Source organism: Falco peregrinus, chromosome 1 (genome assembly GCF_023634155.1).
Source record: "Falco peregrinus isolate bFalPer1 chromosome 1, bFalPer1.pri, whole genome shotgun sequence".
NCBI classification, from domain to species: Eukaryota; Metazoa; Chordata; class Aves; order Falconiformes; family Falconidae; genus Falco; species Falco peregrinus.
Window position 1 is genome coordinate 92,818,631 of NC_073721.1, and position 16,513 is coordinate 92,835,143.

The 16,513-nt window shown below is 37.4% G+C and overlaps 1 protein-coding gene across 1 annotated transcript in view; it reads left to right on the plus strand.

Annotated features, from left to right (window-relative positions):
* WDR25 (WD repeat domain 25) overlaps window positions 1-16,513 on the plus strand; it is a 64,984-nt gene that overhangs the window by 41,429 nt on the left and 7,042 nt on the right. Inside the window, exon 4 of the mRNA XM_055816772.1 lies at window positions 1,490-1,620. Within this exon, the coding sequence (XP_055672747.1) occupies window positions 1,490-1,620 (131 nt within the window). The remainder of the gene's footprint in view (window positions 1-1,489; window positions 1,621-16,513) is intronic.

Here is a 16,513-nt window from a genome sequence, read left to right on the forward strand (position 1 = left end):
CTTGTAGACAGAACCTCTGTGGCCCTTATGACTTTTTTCTCTTTCTGGGGAAGGAACTTATGGACTAAATTAAATCTTTCACTTGGTAGTGACAGAGAGGCCCTTTAGGCCTTGCATGGGTAATAGGTGGAGAATCTTTTTAAAGAAAACAAAAATCTCCTACAAAACCCAGTGTTCATGTAGGACAACACTTACCCCTCCCTTATGCTCCCTGCAATCTATTTTCCCTGCCCCTGCTAGCTTGGAGAGCATGTGTGATGAAGTAAAATATCTCTTTCTTATCTTCTTTAAAAAGAATAAATAATTTGTCAAGTCTTAGCTTCTTGACTGTAAGTTGAGTTCAGCAGATGGGGAAAATAGAACTGATGAAATCAAATAAATTGGCTCCAAATCATGAAATAAACATTAAAAAAAAATCAATATGAATGATTTTCAGTATTGTTCACCTAACAGTAAGTATTTACATCTGTCACTAATGTTTTTAGCTCAAAGTATTTTTCATTTGTTTAGGAAAGCCTATCTTAAGACAGCTCTCACTTGCTAAAAACACAGATTAATGAATATTTTAAGAGCTTTTGTCACAGTGTTTTAAGGTGGTTTTTTTCTCACTTCTGCAGTACCTTCTTCAGTGTGGCTTAAAGCAGTAACTTTATTTAATGTAGATCTTTATATATAAAATATAGAATATAAAGCACAGCTGAAATTGTGAAACTGAGCAGATGTATTTATCTTGGTCTGTGCTGCTGTTCCAAAAATTATATTTCAGCAAATGCATATTAATATCATGAATTTGTTAGGATGAAAGGAAGCAGTGGACTGTGGAAAAGTTCTACAAATTAACCCAGCTGAATTCTATTGCCTTCGAAAGTGTCAACAATCAAATTGATACTAACCACAGGATCCTGTGGAAATTAGTGTACACAATTAAATGTTGGGAGCAGTGTATCCATGGGAACAGCTATTGCCTTGATATGATGGTATGCAAATTATTTCCTACTTTCAAGGTGAAGTTTCACTCCTACTTTCACAGAAAGTAAACAACTCGAGTTGTACTACAGCTTGGGATGTTGTGTTTCTGTACAGACAGTATTTTATTCTAGTGATTTTTATCCCACTGAAAAAAAAAAAAAGACTATGGTTTCTTTGTAGGGAAACATTCAACCATTACATCTGTGGATTTAGTCCTGCATGTCGACTGACCTGGGCTCTCAGTGGAGCTCCTCTCCTTGGTGTGGGAAACCACTGGTTCTCTCCGTTCAGTAAGAGGCAGTCAGTGGTGTAGAGGCTCATGTGCAGGGGAATTCTCACGTGGATAAAAATTAGTGAGATCAGTCTTGTATTTTCAGTAGTGTAGCCCCAGATACTTGAAATATGTTACTATAAATATATTAATCTTTGATAACCTTGATGTTTTTGAAACTAGGTTGAAATGAATAACGTATTTCATTTGCTGCTCAAATTTTAACCTCCACTTATTATTTTATTTTAGGGAAGCAGATATTCAGCAGCAAAAATGAATTTAGGATCAGCGTGCTGAAATTCCACCCTACAGAGTCAAATATTTTCATTTGTGGAGGGTTCAGCCCAGAAGTTAAAGCTTGGGATATAAGGACTTCTAAGGTAATGGAAATCTTATTTTCTCTTTCTTTTTTTGAATACTTCCTAAGTTATATGTGCTGTGCATTAGTAAGCTGCTAGATGTACTGTTTTTTTTTCAATGAAAAGTTATTCTGAAGTATTTTGAATTTGTCTTTGATTGTGTTGCCCTTTGTTGATATGAACCTCTGTAATGTTTTTGAAACACAAAGAGGAACATTGTACATAAAAAATAGGATTATTTTTTTTTTTGGTTTGTTTATGTTAATATGAGTATGATATAGTTGGATTAAATAAAGCCAATATCTCACTTCAGGACTGTGAAAAGCAGTTGCGTGCTAGGAAGCAGTACAGCTAACTTGCTTTTCAAGCCATTACGTGTGGGTCAGGATGTGTCTGCCTCTACCTTTTGTGTAGAAGCCTGGAGTAATTTTTACGTTCATGAAGGGCCACAGAGAGGCAGGTATAGCCTCTGCCTTTACTGTATCGTGAACCATGAAGAACAGCATGCTCCCAGCTGCTGTTCAGAGCTCAGCTAAGACCAGAGCTTTACTCTGCCAGTGGAAGCATAAGGCAAGCCGACATCCTTATGCACAGAACAGCTCAAAGAGCAGCAATGACTGTAAAGTGAGTAGTTCTTTGTTTTCCTTCGAATTTGTATGTGGGTAGATCCTACTCATCATAGTTACCCATCTGTTTTCTCTTAAGGGTGACAGAAGAGATCTGAAAAATAAGATTGCTTATCCAAACTTTGTCTCTGACTTTGTACCAAGAACAATTAGCTGAGAGATATAGGCAGATGCATTTCAGGTCTGAGGGCTCTAACATGAGAGCTCTGAAATCATTATGGGAGTTGTTCTACTGCGGAAACACAGTATTCTTGGGCAAATAACAATCTAGTTCCTGTGCTGCAGTTGTTCTTTTGAATTTGTCACTGATATTTGAGAAAATAATTTAATTGTGTAGGATCTATACCATAGGCTTCCCTCACGTGAATTAAGTTCTTACGAGAAAAATGTTAGTAATGTACATACCAAGACTGCCAAGTCTGAGACTACTCTGAAAATAAATTTACTATGAGTTTCAGAGTTACAACATCAGTGTGAAAACCTTTGTAAAAAGCGTGATGGGATTTATTCCATCCATCGTGCTTGTACGGTGGCTAGTTTTCATTAATAAGGATATGAAGAGATACTCAAAGCACAGTTCTATGAAGGAAGATGTATCTGGTTTTAGATTACAAAAATTGTAAATACTTGTGATAAAGAATATTTGCAACTTTTTAAAAAGTGATGAGATTTTCGGTATTAACTCTTCCCTCCCTCCCCCTGCCTTGCACTGCTATACGGTATTCTGGTGGTGTTGGTAACCAATTTTGGTGTACTGTCTTTAGCATAGGCAACTTATAGAACATGCAAATACATGTTGTGCAAATAGCAAACAATGCCAGTTCAAAGTGTTTTCATTCCAGATGATCAAAGGTCACCCTGCAAATTTACTGTAGAACAAAAACTTTTTTTTTCTGGCAGGGGACTGGAGAAGACAGACTAACACAAGTCTCCTCTCCAGAACAACAGGGTCAGTGGTTTCATAGCATGCAAATGAAGTAGGGAATACAATTGTTCTTTCTTGAGATTCTCATAACAGTAGACCTTAATTATGGGGAGGAGGTGTAGTCTGTAATGGAATGCTTAGCTGTCCTTTTTAACATAGAGGAGCCATTTTATGTCATGGTAGGCTGAACTTCCTTTAAGAGCAGCCTCGGGAACTAAATGGGTATCCTCTTTTTACGTCTTAAAGATTGTTGACCATAGTGTCAAGTTTGAGGTATTTGATCTTGGTCAAGGAGAAAATGGCAGGTGTAGGTGACAAAACATTTTTTCTGAGAATTTTCTACCTTGGTGCGATAAGCTTTCCTGTAAAAGATATTGTCGTTACACACAAAGTCAAGTGATAGTCTAGCTGTGTACAAAGCCAGAGACATTCTTTCACCCCCTGTAGTTTCTTTATTATGGATTTTATGTCTTTGTATATCTTTGAGTGACTGTCTCCGAGAATCCTGTAAAGGTGATTTTTCTCTAGATTTGAAATCAACTGTGATGAGCACGTTCATGCCAAAAATGGCAGTACATCCAGCTTGCATGTGTCTAAGGTGCCCGGACTCTGCAGAGGGGAAAATAAGTTATTCTGTTCTATAATAACCAACAACCAAAATGATGACAAAGATGTCCCTGTCTGGATGGTAGTTCATGTCAGATATGGTTAGAAATCTTTCACAGACAGTAGGAGACAATCTCCAATATTGATAGTGGAGAAGGCATAAAATAAGGATAGCAGAAAAAATTCAGTTTCAAGGAAATTAAAGATTTACTTACAATGGATATTTACAGTTCAAGGGTTATACTTGAATAAGATGGGTTTTTTTCAGCAATTCTGATAGCAGAGATTGTGATGACAAGACCTGAGGACTAACTAAGCAAAATTTGCATTGACTCGAGTTAAGGGGCTAAATAACAGATGTTAATGCTTGTGCTAGATAAATTAGTTCTGAGTCATCTCCTGAGTCTGCTGCTCTCCTATTGTGAGTATCTCTGCCAATCCCTGGTGTTTTGGTTTTATCTTTGAACAATGTTATGGCATCACCAAGAAAAATGGCTTGAAAAATGCTGTTCTTGGTCCTTTTTTCCCCTTGTGAAATGCCAGTTTCATTAGTGCTTTCCCTTGGTACCAGACGAGGTATCAAGCAGTATTCTATTCCAAGCAACGAAGACAATAAATGTGTTCATCTCTTAAAGGAGGTCCGTCCTTTCAGGTTTTGAATTCTGGTGGTGCCTCAGCTCAACCACAGCCAAACTGTTAATTGATATGTCTGGCAAACTTGGTTGTAGTTCAGGCCTGGGTAAACATAGATTCACAAAACAGTTTCTTGTGGACAGGAGCAGGTATGGGACAGCATGTGCTTCTTAACCTGGACTGCAGCATGTGCATCCCAGGCTGTGGTTGCCAAATTTTGCCAGCCACCTTAGCTTGCTGTTCCACAGGAGATGCCTCCCACAGAAATACATGCGTTTTGGTGCTACAAGACTGGAGTTTGCTGGTTGACAAAGGGGCAATATTGTCTTGAAGAGTCCTGGAAAAGCATTCCTGAAAAGCAGCAATAGAGAGGAACCAGGTGTCCTTCACTAATGTACAGTGTTGCTGGAACAGGGAGAAGGTAAGTAGAGAGATGTAGAACATAGTTTACATGAGGCATTATTGCAGTGAGGAGCAGATGTGTTGAGATGGAGGTTGCAGTAGAAGATGAAAAGATAAGGGGCACTATGCAGTTTGTGAGGTGTTGTCCTTTGTCAAAGGCATTGTAAGAAGGCAAAGGAGCAAATCTGTACTGATAAACTGTGGACTTTAACAGCCTACCCATTCATACCCTCTGTAATTCTGGCTACCAGTAGCCTGGCTTGAAGTGATGTTCAGATATAGTAACTTTTGTGTAAACTACATCTGGCAAAATCACAGAGGAAACCTGCAGTTTTCAGTATTTTACCAACTGCACAGTTATAAGAAATAACAGTTATGCTTGGGGTACACCTTTGTGTAGGTTGCAGGGGATGACACATAAGCTTGTGTGTGTCTGCATGCAGAGCCAGTAGTGAATGCTTTAGGTGACATCTGTGATTCATTTCCAGAGGACAGAGACCGTAAAAACCATTTATATCTGTGTAGAATAGGAACATGAATAATTAACATTTTATTAATTTGACTATGCATTGTCTAAACTAGCCCTCATGTTTTCTGCTAATTAGGCAGTATATGATCTTTATGACATTCAAACAGTGTTTTATTGTATCTTTATGCTTTACTGCCTGACTTTTTTGAATCCATACTTACTGATCTGGGCATGGTGACTTTTTCACATGGGTACAATGGGATATTTGTCTTTCCATGGGCCATTCCCTCTATGCTTTTAATACTGTTGCCAATTTTTCCTTTTGGACTGAGAATGTTGCTGTTGTGTGTTGTATGTTATAGCATCGCATGCTGTGACATCCTTTGATTGCATCTTATGATGTGGTTTCTCAAAAGGCCATACGTTCTGTGGCCAGAATGCTATCCAAAGCAAAAATGAGACTAGCCGAATAATGCATTATCATCTCGGTGACTAACTATACACTCATTTTTGCAATGCTGAGGCTCCAGCCCTGGCACCTGCCTTAGAGAGCTGTTGCTCACTGAGGAATGCACACAGTGGTTGTCTCTGTACCTGCAGGACACTCCAGTATTTAGAAAGTTTGTGTGTAACTTATGTCCATAAGCTGATGGTAATGAACAGATGAACAGATAACGGAAACATCCCACTGTATTACAGGGGAAAAAAAATTACATTCCCAGAGAATAAATGAATTAATGTGTATTCTGACAGGTAAAATAGGAAAGGTTTTAGGCTTGGTAAAACAAAATCCCAGCCTACTTCTTTTTCATAGTGCCTGTACTGGGTTATCGCTGGGAGTTTTTAGAAGCTGTTACCTGCTTTGTTCATTGGGAAACAATTCTATTAATGTAAAACTTCACGAGTTGGAAAACTCTAACCAATTAAGTAGTGCATGAGGAATATGAATTTTAAAAACAAGCAATGTCTAATCACATTATAAAGTGGAAGGCTTGGGTTTAGCCTGGTAACGGATATTGATATTTTTTTTTGTTTGTTTGATATATTTGCTTATTTGAAAGCCATAATTTTGTGTGTACTGTGATTGTCTAAAGCAGCAGTGTGGTTTATTCTCTTACTTTTTCCAAAAAGGGGGTGGGAGCTTCTGTTATCCTTGTGATTTTTATTTTTTTCCCCATTTGGGGTAGCTGTAGCTCAGTGATAGGTGTAGACTGTTAGACACCTACATTTGTATTGGTTTTAAAATCTGAAAGACTGGGTGTGTATGGAGTGAACAAGGATGGTCATAGCTAAGTGTGGAGAAAAGGGAGAAAAATATCAGCTCTTTTCATTGCTTATGGCTTCTTGCAGAATGGTGAGTATCACCTATGCATCGTTACTGCAAAATAGCGTAGTTACATTTCATACTCTCAGTAGGACAGTATGCTGGTTTGACATGAATCATCAATGTCATCAGTACCTCATGTCTGCTTCTCCCTAGTTTGAGGGGATTCAAATAATTGTTCAGATATTCCTGCTTTCAGCTTATACTGTTATCTATATTCACAAGATAAAAACAGAATGCTTTCTGTCTTTTCCATCTTATGCATTTATGGCCAAATTCAAGATTGAATAAAGTGTCCTGGCCAATTTTTTGAAACTTGTCCTGTTCTAACAAGTGTCATTTGCTCTTAACTGAAATAGATGTCTGAGGCCTCTTGCCACTTCATTTCAGTTTTGATGCAAACAACATTTATATCTTTCAAGTTCTTTCATCCCAATTCATTAGAAGATTTTCCTGTTTTGCCTGTTCTTTCAAGTGTGTTAACCTGTCATTCAGCTTGCAATGATGTGTGAGTGAACTAATGATTATTTTGTTCCCATCATCATACTCCTGATAGCCTTTTCAGGCTCTGCAGCATATTCTGTCAATAGAGTGAGCATCCTAAATCAAGAGCTTGAATCTTGTTACTCATTGCACATTGAAAACTCAATTTCAGCATTCGCTGGTAATTCAATTTCTGAGGTCATTCTTTAGGATATACTCCTGTGTTTTAACAGGCTACCCACTTGTACATCTTAAATGTAACTACGGGAGGCAAAATGATAATTGTATATCAGGAAATGAGGGAATTTTTGGTGGAAATTCAGAGCAAAGCATTAGGCTTCACAGAGGTAGAGAAAATGACTAATAACAAAAAATTACACATACATGCAGTGGTTGAATTGGGCTGCTTTATGCCAATGTACCACATTGGTGCTTTCTGCTGATAGAAAATGATGTAGAATAGCTAATAGTGGTATTTTTCCAAATTAGTACTTTACAAATCTCACTTTTTTGATGTGCAACCCATTTTTAACTGGAGCATAAATTTATGAGCATAAATTACTAATATTTATTCATGTATTGAATGTGATATAAAAATTGGATTTCTAAGTCCGGAGAAAATGAATATAGGTTTGAGGCAGCCTTTCAGCTACTAAAACATTGAGAAATGTACAGTAGGCTATTAATCAGAAAGGTAGATCTAAAAAAAAAAAAAAAAAGTTGAAAGACATTTATCGCGATCCATGTTCTGTTGAGCAAATAGGCAAAATGATTTCAAATGTTACATTGAGTATTGAGCAAGATAAAGAATGAAAGATCAATAAGCAAGTTAAAATCCTCAACATAAAGCTAAACAATATATTTCAGAAATTAATGGATGAAACAGCTTCTTAACTGGTTAGTGAAATGTAAAGTACACAGGCATCTCAAAATTACACAGACAAGTAATCAAAGCCTGGGGGGAAAAAAGAGAATAAACCCCTCAGTTGAATAGTGTGTAGAGATTTATTATAGTGGTAGTTCTTTATGTTCGTGTTAAACACAGTTTTGCTTCTATGCTGAAAAGATCATTCTGAAGATCTTATATTGCTGTATAATAAATTGATTAAATTTATGAAACATTTTGAGAATGTTTATAGAGATGTTATGAAAAGACCAGAAAACTTGGAAGTAAGCTGTTATGCTTTTTTTATATCAAAAAAAAATATCTCTGCAGTGTCAACCAAGGAGAGAGCATCATACTGAACGGACCCCATGGGATCTTTGGACCTCAGAGTTGAACCTAGAAAAACCCTGTAAAATAATTATGCAATAACACTGAGACCTTAATGTAGTTATGTATTTTAGAAGTAGTCCCTTTCCCTGAGCTGTGGAAGAATTTCTTAAGGTGTTCAGCATAAACTGGTTGAATTACAGTCACTTTGTTTTGGGCAATCTACGTTAGCTTTTCAGACAGGAGACAATATATATTTGAACCACTCATTCTACCTGAAATTTTAATATTCCTTGAAATACCAAAGAGAACAAAGGGTTGAGACTTGTATCCTTTAGCTTAGCAATAACGACTTTATCATGTTCACAAAAGAAAATATGATTACAGGTAAATTTTTTTTCCTTTTTAAATTGGGTTTCTAAGCTTACACAGATGTAATGTCAGAACAAGACTACAACTGTAACTGTGTTGTACTGGTAGTACTGTTAAGTAGCTGAAGTTCTTTTTATCCTGACTGAATTGTCAAACTGAGTTGAAAAGATTTATATACATGTCAGCAAGGTTTTGCATAGTGTAAGGCAGGGATGCTATTAGCCCTGCTGAAAGGACATACAGCGCTCAAGAACTTGTATCTGAAGGTATTCATTTAAATTTTTTAAATGTATCCATATAATTATTTTTGAGTTTTGCATATTTTACCTTTTATTTATATTCTGCTGTGATTGATGAAACTCTTAACATTTTGTAAGCGTTCAGGAGCTGATGCTTTATCATGTGCATGCAAAACCACAAGGAACTCAGAGGTAAGGAGATCACTAACAGTTTTTTGGACTCTGTAAAAAATAGAAGAATACTTCATTCATCTGTTGGATGTATTTTGGTTTTGATCTCCTGTCTGTTGATGTCCGTGTCTGTGTTCTGTCTTATAAACCACAGAGGCCCATTGGAGCTTTGGCAAGAGCTATCTGCTTTAGCTGTCGGAGCAGAGAGTCCTGTCAAAGCACCATGCAGCAATCTGGAGAAAGACTAAGTGGAAGGTGACAGAGCTGTGGCTATGATCTTTAAGCAATAGTTTAAGCATTTGGACCTCCAGAAATGCAAATCCACTGCTTATGTTAAACGGGGAGGGAAGGAGAGGAAGGGCATCAGGCAGCGGAGACCCAGTATAGTGTGACCTGACACAGCCACAGAACAGACTTTGAAAGAAAGATTAGTTACAGATATAGAAATAAAAGAAATGATATAAAAAAAAAGGTTATAGGAGTTAAGCAATGGTTGATTGCATGAAGCTTACTTGATACCACTCTATGATTTTGGACTTTGATAGAGCCATTAAAGCTGGAGAAGGCAGGGAGTAACCTAGGTATTTAGCTAAAGGGGAGATCAGGCACAACTCCAAATGGAGACAACATTTATTTTTCAAAAAATATGTATTACAGAAAGTATCGTGCTAGCACATTCAGGGGGAAAAATGTCATGGAGGAAAAATAGCAATGACTTATTAGAAATGGGAAGAGTACAAATGAATAGAAAGGTCTAGCCTTTTGGGACTAATAATGTTTTCTCAGGGTGTAAAGAAGGTTTCAAAACAGATGAATAATCTTGGGGTGATAGACAAATTTAAGGAAAACTTAGATTTGAAGATTTACATAAAACTCCTGTTTTTGAAACCGAGGTCTTATAAGCTTAGAACAAATTAACTAGAAAAATTGTGGAAGTAGTTATTTTGAGCTTTTAAAATTAGTCTAGAAACACACTACAGAATTTTTATTATTAACAGAGGCAAAGGCAGAGTAACAAACAGCAGGGTTCCCCCCCCATCTTGGTTTGTTACTGTGGACTGAACATTGTTTAGCTACAATATTGCAACTATTATCTATAGCTTTATGCTTAAAAAGAAAATATGAGAGATGCTTGTTATGTTATTGAGCTATTTCTCCATACTTGTGTTTATAAAAGAAATAAGCCTAAGTCATTAAAGCACAGTTTAAAAAAATTAATAAATTCAGAGTGTAAGTGCAGTGCATTTGTTTCCTTGGAAACATTCTATTGCAGTTTCTTTCGGATGAGATGCAGTCATTTTAAGTAGCATGTATTTAGGAGACCTAATGAATTTGTCTCTGGATAGCATATAAATATGAAAAAAGGCTGTAGAAATTGGTGGAGCTACTTGCACTTCTGGTTTCTATAGAAACAGCCAATACATTGTCATGTACTGGTGGTGTTAGGAAGAACAATGTAATTAAAATAAGATGATTTATTCAGTCCTACAGAAAACTAAAGTTATTCTTTTCACAGTCAGAGAAATCCTTCCTGAATCTATGAACAAAATTTTAAAGAAATACGGTGGGGGTACATTTTTACTTGTGTAATGGCGTTTTTTTTTTTAAATGCTAACGTTCAGGGGTCCTTTTTCTGAGTGTGAAGGCACATTTTCTGTGGCTGTATCACATACATGAGCAGTCCTACTGTGTTTATTTGGAAACCTCATACAGTGGTATTGCAGATGAGAATCATAGACCTGTCTGTGCAAACAATCTCTCCTGGAGCAACTGCTCCTGGAGAGAGTGAAATGGGCCAGGAACAAAACATGCCTCCTTCTGGAGTGTTTAAGTGAGAAGCTGTCAGAGTATAGCTGTTCTGGTTTCAGCCCATTTCTAGACAAATTTTACACCCCCAGCAGCAGCCAGTATGCTTTTGAAAAACAAGAATATGAAAGCACAGCAAACTTCTTCAGCACGATTGCCAGCAATGGTTACCTAGGTCTTTTGACATTACAGTTTAGGGGCTTCCTGCACCACAGATAGCATCTTTGTCTTTCATGGCTCTCTTTAAGTTTTCATGCTGTGGAATTGGTTGTTCTTGATATTTTTTTTTCCTTTGCAATGGCCTGTAGCAAGGAATTCAAATTATATCTGTATTGTGCAACACAGCATCTTGTTCTGTGTGTTTTGAAGCTGCCTTCTGTTAGCTTGGAGTCTAAATTCTTATATTGAAAGAAACTGTTCACCTTCTCCATACCTCTCAGATTTTATCTCTAATTCTTTCATATTCCCTTTGGTTGTCTCATTTCTGTACTGAAAAGTCCTTGATTATTGCTCCTCAAAGAAAAGCCAATCTGTATCTCAGATGTTGATTGTCTGTTTCCTATATACAGATTTCACTTATCCTATTTGAGATGGGGAAATAATTTTACATACAAAATCTGATGGGAAAATGTATTTTTTTTCCTAATAACTGGTTGATACTTTCCATCACAAGATTCTTGTGCCTTCTCAAGCAATTGGAAAGTGACTTTAAAAAAAACAGTGTACATTGTTCATACCTAAAGTCTTATAGAGCAATACCAGATTAAGCTCAACCACTTCTTCATTTTAATCAGTCTCCCTTTCCTTTTAATTATTCTCAAGACCCCTTGATAATCTTGAGCTGTGTCTGAAAACGGAACAAACAGAAAAAAAACTTAAACAGAAAAGCAAAACAATCTTTTTCCATTACATAAAGAGAAATACAGCAGTCATGTCAAAAGACTTTAGAAGAACAGAAGACTGTAGCATGCTTGATCTTCTTGTCTATGATATTGCCATGTGTTTTGATTAAAATTGCCATTAAAGTTTTCAGATGGAGATTAGAGACATAAACTGGATTTGTCACATGGTTGTGTTTTTGTTGGGTGCACGAAGCTAAAAAGCAAATAATAGTCATCTGCCTCAACACCTTGCTCCCTAGAATAGATAAACACAAATAGCTTGTAGTGCAGTAGATGAAAAAGCTTGTATATTGTGCCAAAATAAGCTTCCTTTTAAGTTAAAATGCTCTTTTTATTACTAGTAATGGTGTAGTACTGTTTCACAGAGGAAACTTAGATCAGTCCGCCATTCTATTAATTACCCAAAATGCCATGAGGAAGAGGCAGTTTCATGCCAAAGCACTTGATCTAAAAAGTTAGAACAAGAAGTGGAAGAAAAAATATGGCCATTTTTACAGGTTGGAAACTATGGCACAAACTGATTAAGGCTTTTTTCCATGACCATCCAGACTGCCTGTTAGATTTGTTTTGAGACCTCATCTCCTGATGTTCAGGCCAATATAAAAGCACACTTCTTTCTGATCACTTGCATAAAGTTTGAGGGGATTTTAGAAAGGTGCAGTGCACATAAGTTATGGGTGACCATCATAGATCTGGAGCAAGCAGCAGCTTTTGAATTGCTTGTGTGGAGGCTTTGAGCTTTTCTTGACAAACAAAATACCAGCCATGTGCTTTATGCAGAGAATTATTATAGAACACCCATCTGAAATATGTACCTTGAATTCAGCATTACAGCGTGCTTTTCAAATCACCAGAACCATAAGAACCTGTTTGAAATTGATTTAATTTGCTTAAATTACCTTTCTTGTCAAATGCCTGCAGCCATGAACTCTTGCCACAGTGAAGAAGCTTTATTATTATGTTGGATTGTGTTGACACCAGAACCTATTAGTCCTTCCTTTGAAATTATTTCTTTTATGTCCAGAAAATGCTCTAGCTTGAAGAAGTGGACTGTGATTTTCTAGTGCTTATGGGTGATAAATCTGCAAATAGAAAAAGAGCAAAAGCTGTTATTAACAAACTAAAGCCAGCAGGGCAGGGAAACTGGTGCTTTCCCCAGGCAGGTTCCTCAGGCATGTCATGAATTAATTGTCTAAGGTAGAACAAAGCAGGTTTAATTATGAGTACTTTTCTGAGCAAGGGTGTTGCAATTGGTTATTTTTTGAAAGCTCTCTTTATAGGGGAATTTAAATACTATGTATATCAAGTTCCCAACTGCTATTCAAAGCGTTAATTTATTGTTCTCTGAGTCAGTTCTTACTATGTGGTTTGAAGATTAAACAGCATGTTTTTTCTGAGGTATGTATGAAACATATAGAAAAAGATGGTCTTTTGTACTAATTTTTGTAAAAGTTTTCTGTTGCAGAGCTAAGATACACAGGCAATTTTGTTAGATATTAAATAACAGACAAGCAAATATATTTAATGATTAGCACTGAAAATGTTTAAATCGACAGTGGCAGTTTATTAAGAGCCCAACAGGATTTAATAAATTAAAAGTATATGCACATTACCAGCTTCACAATATCTTCTTTTTCCTTACTGAGAGATGTCTGTTGCTCCAAAACCTGTTAAAAGTAAGTCCCAAATCTAAACCTAACCCCTTGTACCTACATACATGTCACAAGGGTTTGTTTGTTTTTTTAGAAGATGAGGACCCAAATAGTATGTCTCAGTTTTTAATCTTTAAAATAAGAAAATGTTAAAGAATCACTATCGTGACTCACTGTTTGGGACTTTATGATCACTTATTGCTCTATATGGTGGTTCTTCATTTCCCAGCACCAACTGGCCTTTGTTTCTGCCTCTCTGTCCCTGCTTCTATGTGTTTGTGCTGCTCCACGCTCTGATGTTGCTGACTCTCTGGCTGGGACTTGTCACTTCTGTGAAGTGCCTGCTGCTAAGTAGCTGCCTCCTTCAGTCGCCTTTTATGTCCCCTCCTCTCAATTTAACTTTTATTTCAGTTCTCATGCAGTTCCTACGGCTGTCTTTTTCTATATACAGCTGTTTCTGTATGGTTTTCCATTTCTCATTCCAGGCAGCTTTTATATTTTGTAGGTTTGTTGTTGTGTTCTGGGGTTTTTTTGTTTGGTATTTTTTTTAGTTTGGGCTTTATTTTTATTTTTGCTCCTACAACATAGCTTGAATTTCTACTTTACTAATGAACTATGGACTTCCTTTTATAATGCTGTGAAGACAGAGCTATGCATGGTGATTTCTCTGTAGAGAAAGTGGAGGCTATAAACATGCAAATATCACTTTTGGCTTTACAAATTTAATTGCTTTGTGTATTATGTGGGTTCCTAGGCTGAAAATCCTGATGAGAGCAAGTAACACGTTTTTATATTCACTATCTTCAAAATGCAGGCAGGTTGCTGAAAAGTGTGCCGGTTTTTGATTCTGCAGGTTTAAATCTAGTTGATGTTATTACAGGGAGCGTAGGGTGCTTGCATGACTGAGGACTTCACTGAATGCAAACATCATGTTTCTAAACTGTACATTTCACAGAGCCTGTGGAAAGCAATTGGAGCAGCTGCTGCTGCCATCTTTCCACATGCTGGATCACAGAAAGCAAAGCTGGAAGGGATCTTGGGAGATAATCTAGTATATCACTACCCTAGAGCAGGGTCAGCTAGTTCTGAACATTTCCAGTCATAGATTTTTGAGATTGAGGCAAGAAATCAAGAAGTTCTCATGTTGTGTTCGATGCTTGAAATTATTTTTCTTTTATTGGCTCAAGTACAAACCAGAGGTATAATCCAGGATATTTCACTGTGACACCTGAAAATTATTTAAAAAAAAAATATATGCGCTTACAGTAACTGTAAAAGGTCTGGACCCTGAAGTCAGTAGTCACCTGCTGTGTTACGGGTATAAGGTAGGCACTGAAATGCCTCACAAAATTGGGAACTGTTTCAGTAAAATACTTGGAGCACTCTGCTTTTGGTTCTTCTGGTGACATTAAAAGGAGGACTAACGTCTGAACACCCTGTTCGAAGTGCAGGCTGCTATGTTTTAGCTATCTTGGAAAGAAAAAGAGAGAGATATATTTATATATTAATAACTAGGAGTTTTCCAGTGTCCTAGTTTTAAGGATCACCACATTCAGAGAGATGGATTGCTTTGATGTGGCCACTTGCCTTGAAGTTTCTCTTCACTGGAGGCAAATCAGAGAAAAGAAAGTGAAAGTATTGATTTGCAAAATTTAAAGTAGACAACATAGATGCAGAATTTCATGAAGGAAGGTGGAAAGAAAAGAAATTCAAAGTGTTCATAGATTCCTTAAATAGTTCAAAATCTCTTACTTTTTTTAAGATCCAGCTCAGAGGCTGTTAAAATATTCAGAATCCTGTGGCTGAGGACCTATTTCTGCATGGATCCAACCCACTTTGGTATAAGCCCTGAAAGAGGATCTAGATTTGGGAACTCTGTTTTGTTGTTGTTTTTTTTGGTTTTGTTTTTTTTTTTATTATTATTTTGGGAACTTTGTTATTTCCTTTTACATCAAAAACTTCTGTAGAGAATGTTCATATGTATTAATTACATGATGGGACCTAGTGGATGAGCCATATTATTTACTCCTGAGCCCAGATGTGCTTTGAAGTACTGATGACTCTCCCTGCTGCCCTGCATTTTCAGCAGAGTGACAGAAAGGGCCACTACTTTAGCAGAAGCAACAGACTGCCTCTTGCCAGGACAGTTGGTAGGCAGATGAGGTGGGAGGTGTGGGACTGAATCCCTGTAGACAAAGACAGGATCCTGGCTGAGTCCTTAAAGCACTGAACTGTTTGACAGCAGCACTCCTGTCACTTTCATCCCTCCCTCTCTGGAAGCACTTGAAAAGAGCAAGCTCTGCTTGGGTTTCCTTTTTCAAGAGAAGGTGTCAGACTGAGTTTTTCATGGGATTGAGGTATCTGCTGCAGGGTGCATGGTGTACCCTTTGGCTGAGCATGTCCGTGTTGGCCCCACAGGCAGTTTCTAACTGAGCATGCCAGCTTTGCACCCTTGCTGTATGGTCCTGACAGTGGGGTCTCACCAACTGCAAATTAGGCAATGACTCAGCAGCATGGGACTGGCAGATTCACCAAGTCTACTCATTCCTAGTCATAAACAGTGATTTATACATAAGTCCAGAATGATGAACAAGCATATTCATTTCCTGCTGTGTCCTTTTCATACCTGTAAGTCCCAAATCCCCACTAACCTAATCACTTTCTTTTCTCTGGCTTTATAACTAGCTGAAAATTTTGAGAACAAAAAGACCAAAAACTTACACTTCTGATGTTTCCTGGAAGGAGGAAGGAGAGATCCTCAGACTGATCCCCAGTGTTCCAAGTTCAATCACAGAATCATAGAATACCATGTTGGAAGGGGACCTCAAGAATCATCTGTTCCAAACCTCTATGGGAAAAGCATGGTCTAAACCAGATGGCCCAGCACCCTGTCCAGCTGAATGTTGTGTCCAACGTTGGGGAATCTACAGCTTCCCTGGGGAGATTATTCTAATGACTGGTTGTTCTCATTGTGAAAAATTTTCCTCATGTCCAATAGGAATCTCCCCAGGAGTAAATTGTACCCATTACCCCTCATCTCTTTTCTATAAGACCCCAACCCCTTGTAAAAAGCGACTTGCCATTTTCTTTG